General features: G+C 45.3%; 1 protein-coding gene across 2 annotated transcripts; it reads right to left on the bottom strand.

The window, feature by feature from the left end:
- Nucleotides 1-1,349: 1,349 nt before the first annotated feature.
- On the bottom strand, nt 1,350-7,987 carry LOC310693299 (F-actin-capping protein subunit alpha-1-like). Of its 2 annotated transcripts, none has more exons than XM_083475242.1 (2): nt 7,884-7,987; nt 1,350-2,346 (listed from the first exon to the last, which is right to left on the bottom strand). In XM_083475242.1, the coding sequence occupies exon 2, from the start codon at nt 2,333-2,335 to the stop codon at nt 1,460-1,462; it is 876 nt and encodes a 291-aa protein (XP_083331368.1). In that variant the 5' UTR covers nt 2,336-2,346; nt 7,884-7,987; the 3' UTR covers nt 1,350-1,459. The 2 variants fall into 2 exon arrangements, with proteins under 2 accessions (XP_083331368.1, XP_083331369.1); XM_083475243.1 differs by having other exon boundaries at nt 7,914-7,969.
- Nucleotides 7,988-17,816: the final 9,829 nt, after the last annotated feature.

Genomic DNA, 17,816 nt, shown 5'->3' on the forward strand with positions numbered 1-17,816 from the left:
AACATTTTCAGCTTGTGTTATTAAAGCCATTTCGGCGCTACATCCTGCAGTTTGCCTTTTTCCAGCAGACAGAGGGCAGGGACTAGGGAGGACTGCAGCTCTTCCTAAGCCAGACTCTCTGCTTTTTTGGAAGCAGGGTGGAAAGCGGGCTCGCCAGATGTCTCTGGGACTGACCTGCTCCAAGAGGCAGCAGCTTGATGAATATCTCCGTGGCTAATTAACGCCTGTTTTCCAAAGAGAATGGGAGGGAAAGGGGATTCATGCTCCTCAGATGGGAATCTGCATGTGTGCGTCACACTGTGAGTATCCGTAATAACATCCCAAATGACAGCAGCAGCTTTCTATACAGACTGCCCCTCCCCAGCTCCTACACACACACACACACACGCCGCAGCTCACTCACGCTTTATGTCTGCCTCTAGGTCTATTTTGGACTGCCTTGTCTCTTTTCATTTTCTCCCATTTCCTTTTGCTTCCCTCTAATAGGACAGGCTGCTTCTGTGTATTCTCTCTGGATGACCTCCCCATTTCCCCATAGCTGCTGCACATAACATCACACACAAACGCACACACGCCAGGCACCCACAGTGTTGGGTAGAACCCGGTGTGCCTGCTCAGGTTGGACTTTTGGGCTTTGTTTTGGGGCATGTGGTTGGCCACGGTGAGAGTACAGAACACTGTCTCTTTCTACAGTGTTCAGTATGCACACAGCAGCCTCTGCCAACATCTCCTCTGTGAAACTGGTGCCACACAATACAGATGCCATGTTTGTAAGAATTGTATCTTTCAGTGGGGCAGCACCCACACTCAGGAATTACCTTCTTTCTTACAACTGCATAGCAGGTCTTTTGTGGCACCTGTAATAGTGCCAGTTTCACAGACTGAAGTGGTCAAACAGGCCTATTTAAGGTAAGGCAATCCCACAACCTGACTTTGCTGGGGTATGGGCGGCGCTGTGGTCCAAACCACTGTGCCTCTTGGGCTTGCCGATCAGAAGGTCGGCAGTTTGAATCCCTGCAATGGGGTGAGCTCCCGTTGCTCGGTCCCAGCTCCTGCCAACCTAGCAGTCTGAAAGCACACCCAAAAAAGTGCAAGTAGATAAATAGGTACCGTTCCGGCGGGAAGGTAAATGGCATTTCCATACACTACTCTGGTTTCGGTGCTCCATTGTGCCAGAAGCGGCTTAGTCATGCTGGCCACATGACCTGGAAAAACTGTCTGTGGACAAACACCTGCTCCCTCAGCCTGTAAAGCGAGATGAGCACCGCAACCCCAGAGTCGTCTGCGACTGGACTTAAATGTCAGGGGTCCTTTACCTAACTGAATCCCACATGAAACCAGCAACAGCCTGGAAGTGCCCTCACTTTACTTTATTTTAAAATGCTATTCCAAACATCTCACATTTCCACAGGCATTGCCTCCCTTCCCTCATCCCTACTGCTGCATTGAAGTGGGATGTTCACTGGCTAGCACGAGCCGCAACAATCTTGGTCATCACAACCTTCTCCCAGTCAAGGCTGGTGCGGGTGATGGGCAGCTGTCTCCGAAAGGACTTCAGGTATGTGCCATTCATGTGCTGATATTCTTCCATCAGCCCACCTTGGATCTCGTTTTCTGCCTTCTCCACCAGCTTCGCAAAGTCTTGTGCTGTTTGGGTCTCATCCGTGACCAGCAGGGTCTCCTCGACGTCCTTGATGACCGTCAGGTGTGTGTTGCCATCCTCAAAGTAATGGGCTTGGACCATGATGGTGCCAGACACCTCGGTAGAAGTGGAGGCCGGTGCCAATGCAAAAGTCCATTCTGACTTCCACAGGCCATTCCAGAAAGAAGAGGGCTTGTATTGGTGGCTCTCGATGCAAGCCACAAAGATCTTCCGGACAGCTGTGTCCTTGATGAAGACGCTGCAAAGCCCCTCAGGGTAGTGGTTGCTGACATAGACCTTCAAGGCCTCTTGAAGTGCTCTCCTCCACAGTTCACCTTTCTCGTCCTCCTCGGGTTGATCCTGGAAATTGCTCGGCAATCTCTTCAGGTGGTCGTACTTGAAGGAGACTCTGTTCTGAGGGTCCAGGAAGCGGTTCTCCTCCAGCTCATTGTGACGGGTCAGCAACACCTCGCACTTTTTGCTTTTGACTGGAGTGAAATGATCTTTGTTGTGCACAGCGCAAAGGCTGGCCACCTCCTCACACATCATGGTGTCGTCATCCACCAGCATGCGCAGGTCACTGAAGGCCTCGTTGAACTCTCCGGGCGGCGCCTGCTTCAAGAGTCGGCTCACCACCTGGGCTTTCTCTGGCTTTGCTAGGCTGTGGTCCCCAGACTCTTGTTCCTTTGACATGCTTGCCTAGTCTGCAAATGACAAATCATAGGATTTTGGATGCAGCTGACCTACAAAAAGCCTAAATGGATTGACTTATTTTGATGCACTGGCTTCTGACACTTGATCTATAAGGACCCACCCTAGTTGCTATAGTACTTTGCTTTATACTCAGGTAGGTAGCCGTGTTGGTCTGACACAGTAGAAATATATTAAAAAAATATAAAAAAATTGTCTAGTAGCACCTTAGAGACCAACTAAGTTTGCCATTGGTATGAGCTTTCATGTGCATGCACACTTCTTCAGATACTGTTTTTAATTGTTGTGTTTTACATTGTTGTAACCTGCCCTGGGATTTTCCAGTGACAGGTGGATAATAATAATCTCATACTCTGGGTGGCTTCCAACATACATAAAAACATAATTAAACATTAAAAAACTTTTTGATACAGGGCTGCCTTCAGATGTGTTCTAAAGGTTGTATAGTCAGTTAACTCCTTAGCTCAGGAGTTGCCTAACTCCACACCCTCCAGCATTTCTCCGATGAAAATAGGGATGTCCTAGGGGAAAGCGGGACATTCTGGGATCAATTCAGAAACTGGGACATCTTCTGTAAATCTAGGACTGTCCCTGAAAAATGGGGACACCTGGAGGATCTTTAATCTAGATATATTTTGGAAAGTTATTTGTTCACTATGCTTTTGGACACATTTTAATACAGTATATTGCAACCAAATTCTTAATGGTGGCTCCTAAGATCAAGGATCAGGTTTCTGTCTATGTTTGGATGCAATTGGACGCCATTTTGAATCATGGTGGTGGACTGAACCTTTCAAAACTGCACTTATTTTAAACCACTTATTTAAAAACTGTACTCATTTTGTTGGTTTCTCAGAATCCCTGAGCAACAACTGAGTACAAGTAGTAGTAATGATAAATTATTACCTTTTACCACCAGGAACCTTCTGGAATCAAGGGAATTGTTCAAACCCTCCCTTGTTGAGAAGACTGAGGATTTTCTCAAACTAAGTTAGAACAGGCCTACTAAACTCAATGGCATGGTTATCTTAGCTCCATGAATTTCAGTAGGCCTACTCTGATAAAACTTAGTTGGAGACAAGTCTGGGTCTGTAATCCTATGTACACTTAGTTGAGAGTGGGGGCTCAGGTCCATAATTTTCAGTCACGAGTCCAGCAATTACCGTACATTTATCACTGAATTAGAATGATTGGCAGCCTATAGAAAAGTTGATTGGTGTTTGTTCCAATTCAGCAGTAAACAGCAGGTTTTCCTGGGGGAAATGACAGGATGGAGGGGGGGGGCAAATCCCTGCTCAGACCTGTGCTTGTAAATCATTGGCCTGTGCCCATAAATCACAGCACAAACAGAAATATGGGTGAGCTCACAGTTTAACTGCAGTTCCTGGGGCTTACAGGCCTGAGGAGACCTGTACAGAACATTAAACTGAGAGAGAATTGCATGATGACTTCTATCATTGCAGGATTGCTTGGCCACCTGGCACTGTCTTCACATTGATTCTTCAGCGGCGGATACCATATTTGGTCCCTGAAGCTGCCTACACAACCTGGGCTGTGTGGCGTCACTGCAGACCAGCAACTAATGGCTTGTGGCCCTTGTCCACGGACAACCACTTTGAGTAGCGCTGCACTAAGTGAAGCAGAAGCCATATCTTTTTCCAAAAGTCAGCTCTGTCCAAGCTGCAGATGCAAATGATAGCCTCAAGGACAGCATTTTGCCAAACAATCAGGTTACATCCAGACAAGCTGTTCATCATTTGTTTTACCAGGAGGTTACACAACTTGCATCAAAGAGAGTGCAATCCTACGTTTTCCACTGCATTTTCCAATCACTTTCCTTAGCACAACAATCTGATTGGGAGGGGAGATTTGTTTCAAGTGAGCTCCAAGACAACCATAATTGTGCAAGCTGAATTTTCCAGCCTTTGACTGGATCCTACCCAAAAACGACAGCCCGAAAGCATCCTGCAGTGACTGTTTATTGACCATTAATTCTGACTTGTTTATGGAGTGCTTAGGGTGATGTTGAGTCGAGCAAATGTTCTCCCACAGTTCCCAGTGCACTGATATGTCACTTTCCTTATCGCAAATGTCTGCTTTCTGGGGGAGGCAGGGTTGTTCTACAAGACCCACCCCCCAATCAACTATAGCTGCATACCCTGAGTTTGCCAGAATGCGATTGAGTCTGGCTCCCACAGGGACAGCCTGGCAAGGGCCACTGAGGTACCTTTGGTAATCCGCACAGAATTCTAGCCCAGTGGTTGACATTAATTTGATTTGAACTGATTTTATAATGAATTGATTTTAGAATGCTGTATTATTTTACTGTTGTTAGCCGCTCTGAGCCTGCCTTTGGCTGGGGAGGGCGGGATATAAATAAAAATTATTATTATTATTATTATTATTAGAGACTCTTAAGAGGAATAGTAGCATGCAGGGTTGGCATGACATGTTTCGGCACCTAAAACCAAAAGCCCCACTGCTGCCCCAAGAAGCTCTTGCAGAGTCTCCATTGCTAAGCAGGTGGGCCTTTGAAGCAGCTCCTCCCTTCATAAGAAGCCAGTTTAAAGCCCCATAGCACTGCCCAGCAGCAAAGCTGGGTGGCAGAATGCCTCTCCTCTGGCTGCCTTGGGAAGAGGGCAGGCATTCTGCAGAGCTTTGCCCCTGGTCCCTCTCTGCCCACAGAGACCAGGGAGACTGGCTGTAAAGGTGTGCCACTCCTTGGGGCAGGGGCAGATCTACATTTTAGGGGGTCCTGAAGCTTGAACTGTTATGGGGGCCCCTTCCCAACCAGAAACGAGGTCTGGGTAACCCCTGTTATCTTCTTCAATGGGGTTGTTCCATGACAGAGCACCACATTTTTTTAATCTACACCTCAGATTTTCATTTAAATTGCTGCACTGGATCACCTCACATGACAAAGTCTCCAGTGCGAATAAATATTTCCTATGCCTTATAGTTTTCAAGTTATGCGGGGGATGAAAATTAAGGAAATGTTATACACACACTAATAATGTTGCTTTTGGGGCCCCTGAAGCTTAAGCTTCGTTAGTTCCATAGCCTTGGGCTCTGGTAAGGTAAAGGTAAAGGTACCCCTGCCCGTACAGGCCAGTCGTGTCCGACTCTGGGGTTGCGCACTCATCTCGCTCTAGAGGCCGTGAGCCGGCGCCGTCCGAGGACACTTCCGGGTCACGTGGCCAGCGTGACGAAGCTGCAGCTGGCGAGCCAGCACCAGCGCAGCACACGGAAACGCCATTTACCTTCCCGCTATAAAGCGGTCTCTATTTATCTACTTGCACTTAAGAGTGCTTTCGAACTGCTAGGTGGGCAGGAGCTGGGACCGAATGACGGGAGCTCACCCCGCCGCGGGGATTCGAACCACCGACCATACGATCAGCAAGTCCTAGGCACTGAGGTTTTACCCACAGCGCCACCCGCGTCCCGCAGGGGCTCTGGTAACAGCTTCCCAAATATATAATGGCATTTGTTTTGTGGTGTACACAAACCAAAGGGGACGTAGACAACCACCCCCACTTGAGCATATGAACCTTTAGATGTCCAGATGCAACAGGCATAGTTGTCTTTTTGTGAATCTCTCTGTTTAGCTGGTGGCAAAGTCATGGTCCAATATTGATAGTTTTTGAATATAGTAGTAGTAGTTGTCCCTTATTAGTCACCTTTTTTGCTACAGCAGCTCAAAGCCACTTAGAATATTTTAAGCAAAAAACAAACCCATACATTAAAACCTTCCTGTGTTAAAATATCCCATCCATGTGAAAAGGCCATAGATAGGAAAAAGCCCAAAAGCCTGGCTAAAAAGGAATGCTTTTGCCTTTCGCCTGAATGTATGTAATGATGGCACCCTGGGGAGAGTTCTTAGAACCTGGGAACTGTTGGATGCATTAGGCATCTAAGGGTGGCGCTGTGGGTTAAACCACAGAGCCTAGGACTTGCCGATCAGAAGGTCGGCGGTTCAAATCCCCGCAACGGGGTGAGCTCCCATTGCTCAGTCCCTGCTCCTGCCAACCTAGCAGTTCAAAAGCACGTCAAAGTGCAAGTAGATAAATAGGTACCGCTCCGGCAGGAAGTTAAACAGCATTTCCGTGCGCTGCTCTGGTTCGCCAGAAGCAGCTTAGTCATGCTGGCCACATGACCTGGAAGCTGTACACCAGCTCCCTCGGCCAATAAAGTGAGATGAGCGCCGCAACCCCAGAGTCGTTCACGACTGGACCTAATGGTTAGGGGTCCCTTTACCTTTACCTTTTATAGCTTGGTAACTGGTGTGGGTGCAAGTTCTTTTATTCTGACGCTTTCTTTTTCAGTTGTTTCAATTGATTATCCTTCCTGGAAGAGACACCTATGAATGGGGGTTCGTGACTTATTACTATGTGTCAAAATAAGAAGACAAGAAGGGGAATCCATCCCAGAAACTGGTGTTTCTACCACCAATTGTCTCTCTAGATCATTTGTAAGTCTATGACAATGTGCACTGGCTGAGGTTGATGGGAGTTGTAGTCCAAAACATTTGGACAGCACCAGGTCAGCAAAAGCTGGCCTAAAATAACTATTATACCAAGACGATAGGATACTGCAGACCTAAGTTATTCCAAGTGAACTTGAGACTTTAGAGCATGGAACATACAGCCCTTCAGAGGCTATTGAACTACAACTCCCATCATGCTTGACCAACAGCCTTGCTGGCTGGAACTGGTGGGAGTCAGGAGTCCAATAACATCTGGAGGGCTACAGCCCTGCGCTTTTGAGCTATTTAGTTGCTCTGATGTTGACTTTACCAAAGCGTTCAGGAAAATGAACATTTAACGATCACCTTAATTAGCACCTCTGCCTAATTTGCTAAATGGGAGATGCCTAGATTGGAATTTACAAATAGAGTATAATGATATTTTGATCTGCTGCTCAGTGCATCTGAAATGTGTTTGGTTTCTAACGGTTCTTTTCTGAACCCTGTCTGAATGAACAGAAATATACTAAGATGTTTCACAATTTCAGCGTATTCCCCCGCTCTTATCTTTTATCTTTATCATGAGCCGAGTGTTTTTGGCATTCAAGAGGATGTTTTGAAAGCCAGCAGGTTGGAGGGGAGGTACTCAAAATCTTTCCCCAAGAGAAATTCACTTCGACAGACAGCAAGCAGTGCAAGAGAGACCACAAACAAGCTGCCATCTCCTGACTTCAAAGCCGTCTCAGGTCAGATCGGGACTACTCTGAAGCACCAGATCAGACCCCAAATTGGAGTGCATGCAGAGCCCTACAAACAACATCATTAACTTGCCTGTGTGAAGGGTGTCCATCCCATAATAAGTACCCATCTGCAAGCTCCTTTAAGGTTCCTGGGTGTTAGTATTATGAGAGAGGTTTTCTTAGCCACTGTCTCCACCGACTTCACGATTTTGAAAACCTCTGTCATATGGCACATGTTTCCTCTTCAATTATCTTTGTTTCTATGAATCTTGACCCTGGACCACACAACACTCTGAAATCATCAAATAAGAAGGTAGGCTGTACACACCTGAAAAGACACTTGGGGAATTATCCTGACCTGTTTCCGCTGCACTGTTCAAGTAGGGATTTCAAAGTGGTTGCATTCTATGTTCCCATAGCAACCAGGAGATACCTACCTGGGTTCTATATGAACAGTAGCATTACCCATCCGGTGAAGGGAGGACAGTTCCCCACTAAAATAACTCAATTACGCATTCTCTAGAGCTTTTAACAGCTATGACTCTCACGTGGTGCATCCCTCAACCTGCTCCTTTAGAACCATCTTCCTTAACCTGGTTCCCTCTAGATGTTTTGGGAAACGGTCACACTCACACCTTCTTTGTCATTAACAATCCCCAACCCATTGGAAAGGAGAGCAAGAGAGAGATTTGCAGCTTAATTTACACTTTCCATTCTCCTTGGCCCTGAGTGAATTGAACCCTTCTCTTAACCAAAAGAATTGGGGGGGGGGAGGGCGTGTTTAAATCCTAGAATACTTAACACATTTGTCATATCAAATGTCAGCAAAATGCCAACAGTGTTATAACTCTCAAGAACTGACAAAGACATTCAGCGTAATTCTGGGCATGGGAGCCTCTGTAATTTCTTTTTGGACAAAGTCATTTTGCTAATTGCAGATTTGAAAAGAAGCATAATTAGGAATGGAGAGAGAGAATGAGAAAGAGAGAGACAATTCCTTGGCCACAGAATAGATTAACACCATGGGATCCTTCATTATCTTTTATCTGTGTGAGGGAAAGGAGATAATCAGGGAGGTGGAAGGAAGACAGTGCCTTCATTTATGCTCTTTTTTTAATGTGAAACAGATCGTGGTAACGTTGGTTTCTCTAGTATGGATTTTGTTCTTGCTCTTTTTTGCAGTTCTCTTGAGGTCGGCAACAAATACGCAGTTAGAAATGGGGCTCCAGATAATCAAAATGCTTCTCAATTGACCTCTTCTTCACTAACCAAAGTGAAGATAGCAACGCAGGATGCTTTGTGTGGGGTGTTTAAAGATGCTCATTTCAGAGGGAGGCTGAAATTCATTCACAGAAAAAGTGTCTGAGGGCTTATCCATACTTACCTTTTACCTTGCTCTTCCCAAGCACAGTGCCATGCTTTCAAGCTCATTGTCTGAACGCTCTTTGCTCCTCCCCTGGAGTTTTCCCAGCAAAAACCTGTTCTTTAAAGCTGAGGCACAACAAACAGCAATTCAGGTGTTCCATGGATTTCCATTTGCTCCAGTTCAGCTTTAAAGAGCAGGTTATCACAGGGAAAGCTCCAGAGCAAAAAGAAAGGATGTTTGGGCATGTAAGGATGTTGTGAGTCTTCACTCCTTAATAACCACAATGAATTCAGCCCTGCTACTTTAAAGGACGCTGCTGTTCCCACATTCCATGATGCTCCCTGCTCTCTTTGGAAGCAGCCATGGAGCGAAAATCCACTTCATAAATCCCAGAGATTCCTCCAAGCAGCTCCTGTAAAATGAGATAGAGTAAGCAGCTGGTTTTGGAAGAAATTAGTTGCTAATATTCAGTGAGATTTGCTGTGCAGTCCCAAGGATGAAACGATGACTAAATAAAGGTGTGTTGGGGGGTGGGGAAAGTTTCACCCCACAGAATATTCATCCAGTTAGTACTTCTTCAGGCAGATCTTCACAGTACTGTCCTTTTTTGGCATCACACACACACAGAGAGAGAGAGCTTTGCCACTGACTGCACTTATTGGGGCTGCAACTCAACTCAGCTTCCAGGTGAAGATACGTACACAGTGCTCACCTTTGCAAGTACCTTCATATTGTAGTTGTATACTTAAAAAATAATTTGGGCATGCATCAGCAAATATATACAGAGTAGAAAGACACAACTGCAGAAGGCAGAGGCAGCGACAGAAGCGACTGCACTTCAGTTTGCACAGGTGGGTTGGAGCAGAAACAGCTTTGAATTTCATCTCTGATCGCTATGGCAACCTTCCTTCCAAGGTGATATGAATCTGGTCGCAGCAGCAGCCGAGAGGAGGTAAAGGTCACTCCTGCAGGAGGAGATGGGCATTGATGAAGGCCTTTTTAACAGGTCCCCACGGGGCTGGCCTTTGAAAGCTACCTGAACACTTTGATTGTGGAAGGGAAAGGGATGGAGAGAAAAACCTATTAGAATGGTTTCAGCAAAGTAGCGATAAAGAAAGTGCATTTTCTGATGCAAACAACCCTATCTGTTTCCTGTCTATTGATAAATTTCTGCAGCTATTTTGGGGGAGTGTTTTATAGGTCAATGGTTCCCAAATCTCCCCCCCCCCACAGACCACTTGAAAATTTCTGACGGTCTTAGTGGACCCCTTAATGGTTTTCCATTTGTAGCAAGTGTAGTGCAGCATGTTAAATGTTGTACAATGTTTACTTGTATTTTTACAAACACACCACGAACCACCTGAATCCATGGACCACAGTTTGGGAACCCCTGTTATCGGTTATTATATGACATTTGTTGCAATATAGTATTATTGGCAGGGGTGCCAACTTGAATAAAATATTGGGGGGGGGGGCAGGTAAGCCCCGCCCTGCATAATCAATCACATGACACAGTTCACGGACACCATTTGAATGGCAATGTCCATCAACTTGGGGTGGGGTACTCAAATATTTTATTGGGGGGTGCAAAGTAACCTCAACACCTTGGAGTTGGCTCCTATGCCCACAAAGTTGTTGTGGGGATACAATGGAAGGAGTGAGCCACATGCATAGCATTGAGTTCCTTGCACAAAAGTGTGTGGAATTTTGCTCCGAGGTGGAAGGGATCCCAGCCTTCAAGATGCAGCCCAGGGGGCAACTGTGCCATCAGAATGGGCTGGGGAGTTTCTGAGAGGTCAGGCTGTTGCCTCCTTAGCTGGAAAGGACTCCTGGTGACAAAAGTTTCAGGGGCTTGAAATAAACAAATTAAGGTCTTATATATATAATAAATGTTCATGGATGAGCCAGGCAAACACGTACATAAATGTATGGGCCACAGGTCTGAGGCAGCACAGGAGGGCAGCCCTGGAGCCATTTTGGCTCCCAAACTGACCAAATGTTTGCTCTTCAAGGTCAAAGGAAAATGGAAAGGCCTCCCCATTGTATTTTCATTTTTTAAAAAAAAACTGTCTTAATGGTATATCTGTGTATGAATAGGGTGAGCCTTTGACCTGGCTCAGGAACTATGTATTTGTCACTACAAAAGACTGGCCAGGCTCCCCAGGATAGCCAATCAAGTAAGCATTAACAGGTAACCTGCCAGACAGGAGATAAACAACGACAGGAGATAAACAATGCACTCAGATTTCTGTTGTAGACCACCCCTTCTGTGATGTAGATATGATGTGTCTGGGGGTGGTCTTGGACTCCAGGGCAGGCAATTTAAAATGTCTATATAAGGGCAGGCACGCCTTTGTTCGGGGTCCTCCTCCTTCTCCTGCGTGTGAGGGGAGCACCCTGTTGCAACAGTTCAATAAAGATCAGGCTTACTAGCTGCTTTGCTTCTCAATATTCTCTGGTTGGCCTCTGTTATTTTCTCTGACCGATGGAGAACCTACAAAGGACTCTATAAGGGCTCTTGTGTCTCCCATAAGGGAATAAGGGCAGATTTCCGTTTATTACAGGCTTGTGTTAGGCAAAATTTGTGATGGCCAAGGCCACCAAATGGGACCAGGCCTCCATTATGTAAACGTTCCCTTGCTGCCTTCCAAAAATCTGAACAAAGTAAGCTGTTTTCTGCCAACAACACAATGAGGCAGATTGAACTTTGCATCAGAACCGTTAGGAGAGCCTGCCGAGTCTTCCTTCTCATTTCAGCTTCGCTAATTTGGACTAATGACTGGGGAAAATGCTCGCTGGTTCATCGGAGGGCAGGGAGAGCTTTGCATTTCATTACCCTCTATGAACCATATTATAGATTTGGGCTATTGGATTATAACATTTATAACGGGACGTTTTGTTAAGGTGGGTTGTGGTTGTGAACGTTCCATCCTTCATAGTTCAGACCCCATTGTTGTCATCCCATCTCTCTAGCTTAAGCACCTGAGTAAAAGGAAGAGCTAGTTATGCTTTGTATCCTATTGATAACCAGGCTTACTTACTTATGTGCATATTCCTTTGTCTCCTGGATAAGAACCTTTGTTCATGCTCCATTTGGGGAATCAGCTGCTCATCAAGACCTCCATCCTTTACCAGGCCACCATTATTTTAATGTCTCCTACTAACATGCATTTCATAGTTCAGAATACATTTCCTAGGAATTCTATTTACAAAATACCATAGACCGGTAACCCTTAAAGCAGGCTTCTGCTATTGCCCCTATAGTGTGAAATGTCCTTCCCTCTGCCATGTCTTTCTGCCCAAGCTTTCCGTGACCAGTAAGACTGGTCCCTGTTATTGTTTGGATTCCCTAAACCTTCTTTTAGTAGGTTTTTATGCTGCTATTTTACACCGTGTTTTTGTTTTGTTGGTGTGTGTTTTTTATTGATGGTGTTGTTTATTGTTTTTATGTTGTGTACTACTTGGAGATTTTGAAAATGTTAAGGAGATTATCAATGATTTTAAATAAAAAGAAACAGTGCATCCTATAATATACTACCAGCAAATTCCTTCTCTGAGAGTAGAATCCTTATGCAGCTGAAACATCCATGCAGGAGAAGCACTAACCCTGAATGCAGATAGAATGTGTTTTGCAAAAACGTGCATATTGGGCAAAATTCCGTACATTACAAACATATGTAAATTAGGAGAAAGTCAACTAAAATGGTGATGGATTTGCATGAGGAGGTTTTTTTAAAAAACCCAACATGCATAAATGCAGAGAACTGAATTTAGGAATGGGAAAATGAGAGACAGAAAGTGAAAATAATAATAATAATAATAATAATAATAATAATAATAATAATAATAATAATAATAAATTTTATTTATATCCCGCCCTCCCCAGCCGAAGCCGGGCTCAGGGTGGCTAACAACAATAAAATAGTACAAAATTCTAAAATCATTCATTATAAAATTAATTCAAATCAAATTGACAGATTTGCCCACTTTGCATGCAGAAGATCTCACATTCAATCCCTGACATCTCTGGGATCAACTCCTGCCTGAAAGCCTACAAAGTTTCTGCCAGTCCTTATAGACAATACGGAGCTAGAGATGGACCAATGGATTGACTCAGGAGTGACCCACATGACTTACCCCAAAGAATCCTGGGAACTGTAGTTCCCTGCTTGCCCTTTACATAATTCTTTGGGGGAGGTCATCTGTTTTAAACATGCATTGACTGTGCTTTAAACATATGGTGTGCATGTGCCCCTGTGTCACCCTTCATTACTCCTTGCAGGCCAAGGCCACATCCATTTCCGAGTGTCTTGCTTCTAGATGCCCTGAATCCACTCCAGAGATTTAATAGCGCGTCCAGAATGGGCCGTTTTTGCAGCTTTGAGCACAATCACCTGGGAAGTTCTGCTTTGCACGCCCTGCTGATTATCAGTCAGAGCTCCACAAGAGCACGGTGCCCTTTGAACATTTCCTCTTGAGATCATGCCACAGATTTCCCTCTCTTTCTTCCCCATCCTCCCAAGTCTAGCAAACACTTTAAACGCTAAATGAGTGCTCTGTGTTCCAAATCTGCCCTGGCTCTGATTTCAAGACAGGAGAAACGCCCTTTTGAACATGGCCAGGCAAGAAATTCTCCTTTTGTGGTGCTTTGTTAATAAATAGCATGCAGTGGCTATAAATAAAAAGAGGTGACTGGATAATTCCTCACCCTCAGCGCTATGCAAAGATGAGAAGGGAGGTGAAACAAATGAAGAATTCCCCACTGCAACTCACCAGTACTCTTAGTTAACTGTGTTTATGTTAGCACAGGAAGCTTCTTCAGCCTGACGGCCATATTCCCAAATCAACAACCTTTCGATATGTGGAATGGGAGTGGGAAGGAACACCAAGTGTCATCTAGTCCAATACAGGAATCACAGCTAAAGAACCCCGGATAGATAGCCATCCAATTTCTGTTTAAAAACCTCCAGTGAGGATCTAGCACCTTCCAAATTGGTCCATTCCATTGTCAAACAGCTCCTACTGTCAGGTTCTTCCTACCGTTTAGCTGGAATATCCTTTCTTGTCATTTGAATCCATTGGTTCCAATCCTACCCTCTAGAGCAACACAAAAGAGCCTGCTCCATCGTCCATGTGACAGCTGAAATAAAAAAACTTAAGGTCCTATATATATAATAAAGGGACACAGGTGGCGCTGTGGGTTAAACCACAGAGCCTAGGGCTTGCCTATCAGAAGGTTGGCGGCTCAAATCCCCGCGACGGGGTGAGCTCCCGTTGCTCGGTCCCTGCTCCTGCCAACCTAGTAGTTTGAAAGCACGTCAAAGTGCAAGTAGATAAATAGGTACCGCTCCAGCGGGAAGGTAAACGGCGTTTCCGTGCACTGCTCTGGTTCGCCAAAAGCAGCTTAGTCATGCTGGCCACATGACCCGGAAGCTGTACGCCGGCTCCCTCGGCCAATAAAGCGAGATGAGCGCTGCAACCCCAGAGTTGGTCACGACTGGACCTAATGGTCAGGGGTCCTTTACCCTTTTTATATATAATAAATGTTCATAAATGTACCAACCAAGCACATACATAGATATGTGGACCACATGTCTGGAGCAGCACAGGAAACCATTTTGACTCCCAAACTGACTAAATGTTTTCTCCACAAGGGGGGGGGGACCTTCCCATTGTCTCAGGAATTGAGTAATCACCATCTCAAAGGAATGACCAGACTACCAGGAAAGGCAATCAGATAAGGTATTATCAGATAACCTGGCAGACAGGAAAAACAACAACATTCAAATTTCTGTTGTAGACCGCCTTTTCTGTGATGTAGGTATGATGTTTCTGGGGGGTGGTCTTGGGTTACACCCCTTCTGTGATGTATGTATGATGTATGGAGGGGTGGTCTTGAGCTCCAGGGCAGGGAATTTAAAATGTCTATAATAAGGGCAGGCACACCTTGGTTCTGGGTCCTCCTCCTTTCTCCTGCGTGTGAGGGGAGACCCTTTTGCAACAGTTCAATAAAGATAAGGCTTACTAGCTGTTTTGCTGTTCAATATTCTATGGTTGGCCTCTGTTATTTTCTCCTACTGATGGAGAACCTACAAAGGACTCTATAAGGGCCCTTGTGCCCCCCATAAGGGAATAAGGGCAGATTTTGTTTACAACACAGCTCTTCAGATATTTGATGACAGCTATCATATCTCCTCTCAGGTCTTCTCTTTTCCAGACTAAATGTATCCAGCTGCCTCAATTATTCCTCATAAGGCTTGGTTTCCAGACCCTTTATCAACCTTGGTTGCCCTCCTCTGAACACCTTCCAGCTTCTCAATATCCTTCTTAAACTGTGATGCCCAGAAGTGGACACTGGACTCCAGGTGTGGTCTGACCAAGGCAGAATAGAGCCTATTACTTCCCTTGACCACTAGCCTTCCATTGATGCAGCCTAGGATAGCATTCACTTTGTGTGTGTGTGTGTGTGTGTGCGTGTGTGTGTGTGTGCGTGTGTGCATGCTGTATGTATGCACACATCTTCCTACATGCAAAAAAAGTAAGACTGTTGTCACACTGAGGTCCGTGTGGCCACCAACAGCATTTAGAGGCAAACAGACCAGTTGCCCTTTCCAAAACAAAAGCCGTCCTGTGAAATTCATGCACTAACACATTTTGCAATGCAGTTCTGCAGCCAAGTAATAAGTAAAAAAATGCATGAACTAGACCAGCGTTGTGCCTAAAAATGCATATATCAGCAAAAAGAAATACCATACCAAAGGCATGTTATTAAGGGAAACGGCTTTGCAAAAATGTGTATCTTATGCAAAACTGCATACAAAAATGTTCATCAGAAATTTACACTAAAATGCTGGTGAATTTTCAAGAGGGGATATGACCCCTACTCTAGCAAGCACCCCCTCCAACCATTCAAGGCCCTCCAAAACCTGAAACCGGCACTGGGTCTTAAACATCAGTTTCCAGCTCTTAAGATGTCTGAATCCTAGCCCAGAAGAGAAGGCAGGGGAACTTGCAAACGAAAGTAGATTTTCACCCAGAGACCAGAGCTCTTTTAAGGCCATTACCTGCGTCCGTAAAGCAAAAAGCTTTTTCTTTCTGGATAATGAGAGACAGCAGGGGGAGAAAGAACCGCACACCTCTGGGATCAAAGAGCTGAACCAGAAGGATTGGAAGGGCAACAAATCAGCGAAACTTGAGGCAGATAAGGCTTATTCCAGCTGTCAAAACAGTTTTCTCATGGGAAAAGTGTGCAGGCTCAAATCCTTGCACTTAACTCCAAAACCTAGTTGGGAGAATTCCAGTGTTATGACTGAGCACTTATGTCATATTTAGAACATATGCTTGCATGATGCCACCACCCGTTGCCCTCCAAAGCCCACCTTTTCCATGAAGCTTGTGGTTTAACCCCTCAAGTCGTCACCACCATTAAAGAAAAGCTTTCATCCCTCAGTCATCATAATCTTTCCATCTCCTTCCTCTTTCAGTTTTGCTCATCTCCCTCTGGTGTCTTAGTTTAGATTCTAAGTGGGAAGGGATGGTTAACATTTTGCCATTTTGTTTTAATCATTTATATGTTTTTATCCTGTATTTTATTCTGTGAACCGCCCTCAGATCTTATGCTTAAGGGTGGTATATAAAATCACCGTCATCAAGTACCTCAGACCAGGAATCTGCTTTCTTTTGAAGTTTAAAAGGTAAAGGTAAAGGGACCCCTGACCATTAGGTCCAGTCGTGACAGACTCTGGGGTTGCGGTGCTCATCTCGCTTTATTGGCTGAGGGAGCTGGCGTACAGCTTCCGGGTCATGTGGCCAGCATGACTAAGCCGCTTCTGGTGAACCAGAGCAGTGCACGGAAACACCGTTTACCTTCCCGCTGGAGCAGTACCTATTTATCTACTTGCACTTTGACGTGCTTTCGAACTACTAGGTTGGCAGGAGCAGGGACCGAGCAACAGGAGCTCACCCCATTGCGGGGATTCGAACCGCCAACCTTCTGATCGGCAAGTCCTAGGCTCTGTGGTTTAACCCACAGCACCACCTGTGTCCCTTTTTAAGCTTACGTTCCTCAAATTTCAAGCAAGCCTACCCAGACATATACAAAGGTTTTCAAAACCTTTACTGATTTTATCTGTGTTTTATTAGGTCCACTGCTTAGGTCACCTTTTGATTAAGCCAGGTAGGCTAACAGAGATAGATAAATCATGAGCTCGACAATCTTGAACCCATTCGCCCTCACAAGCACCATCTCAGGTAAATATTTGCCATTTTCTGCATATGGAAGGGAGATCTTCAAGAAAAGGCAAGGTCTCGGGCAAGGGCCAAGATCTTTCAGGACAGTTGGTAGTATGAGCAAGGGAAGACTTGAGGGCAGAGGTTCAGGGACTCACACAATAGAATAGGGACCCAAACACAGCAGGACTGGCTTACTACAAGACCATCAAATCCAGAATCTCACCTAGCTGATGCTTGGGGTAGGGTTGAGGGGTCTACAACAGGGGTGTCCAAACTCTTTTCAAAGAGGGCCAGATTTGATGAACATCCATGAGGGCTGACCAAAGGGCCAGCCAAAGTTGTTGACCTTTTAGGATTGAAGTTGTTGAGCCTTTTTAAGGATTTTACCCCAAGAAATAAACTGCCCCACAGGGGGACAGTTTAGGCCCCTAAACTGACTTTGGACATGCCTGGTCTACAGTCAGTGCCAATGCAGCAGGATTTAACCATCACTGGTGAGCAAGGATTTAATCCCACTCTGTATGTTCAAAAGACAAAACTTGGCAGCAACTATTCCAACCAGATGTACATTTTTAAGGGCAGGAGGAGATGATCATCAGCCCTGTCCCTCCGAGGAGGAGCTGACATCAAGGGGTTTCTCAAAACAGTTCTATTTCATTTGAA

This window comes from Podarcis liolepis, assembly GCF_965112155.1.
Source record: "Podarcis liolepis genome assembly, chromosome: 14".
Classification (NCBI taxonomy): domain Eukaryota; kingdom Metazoa; phylum Chordata; class Lepidosauria; order Squamata; family Lacertidae; genus Podarcis; species Podarcis liolepis.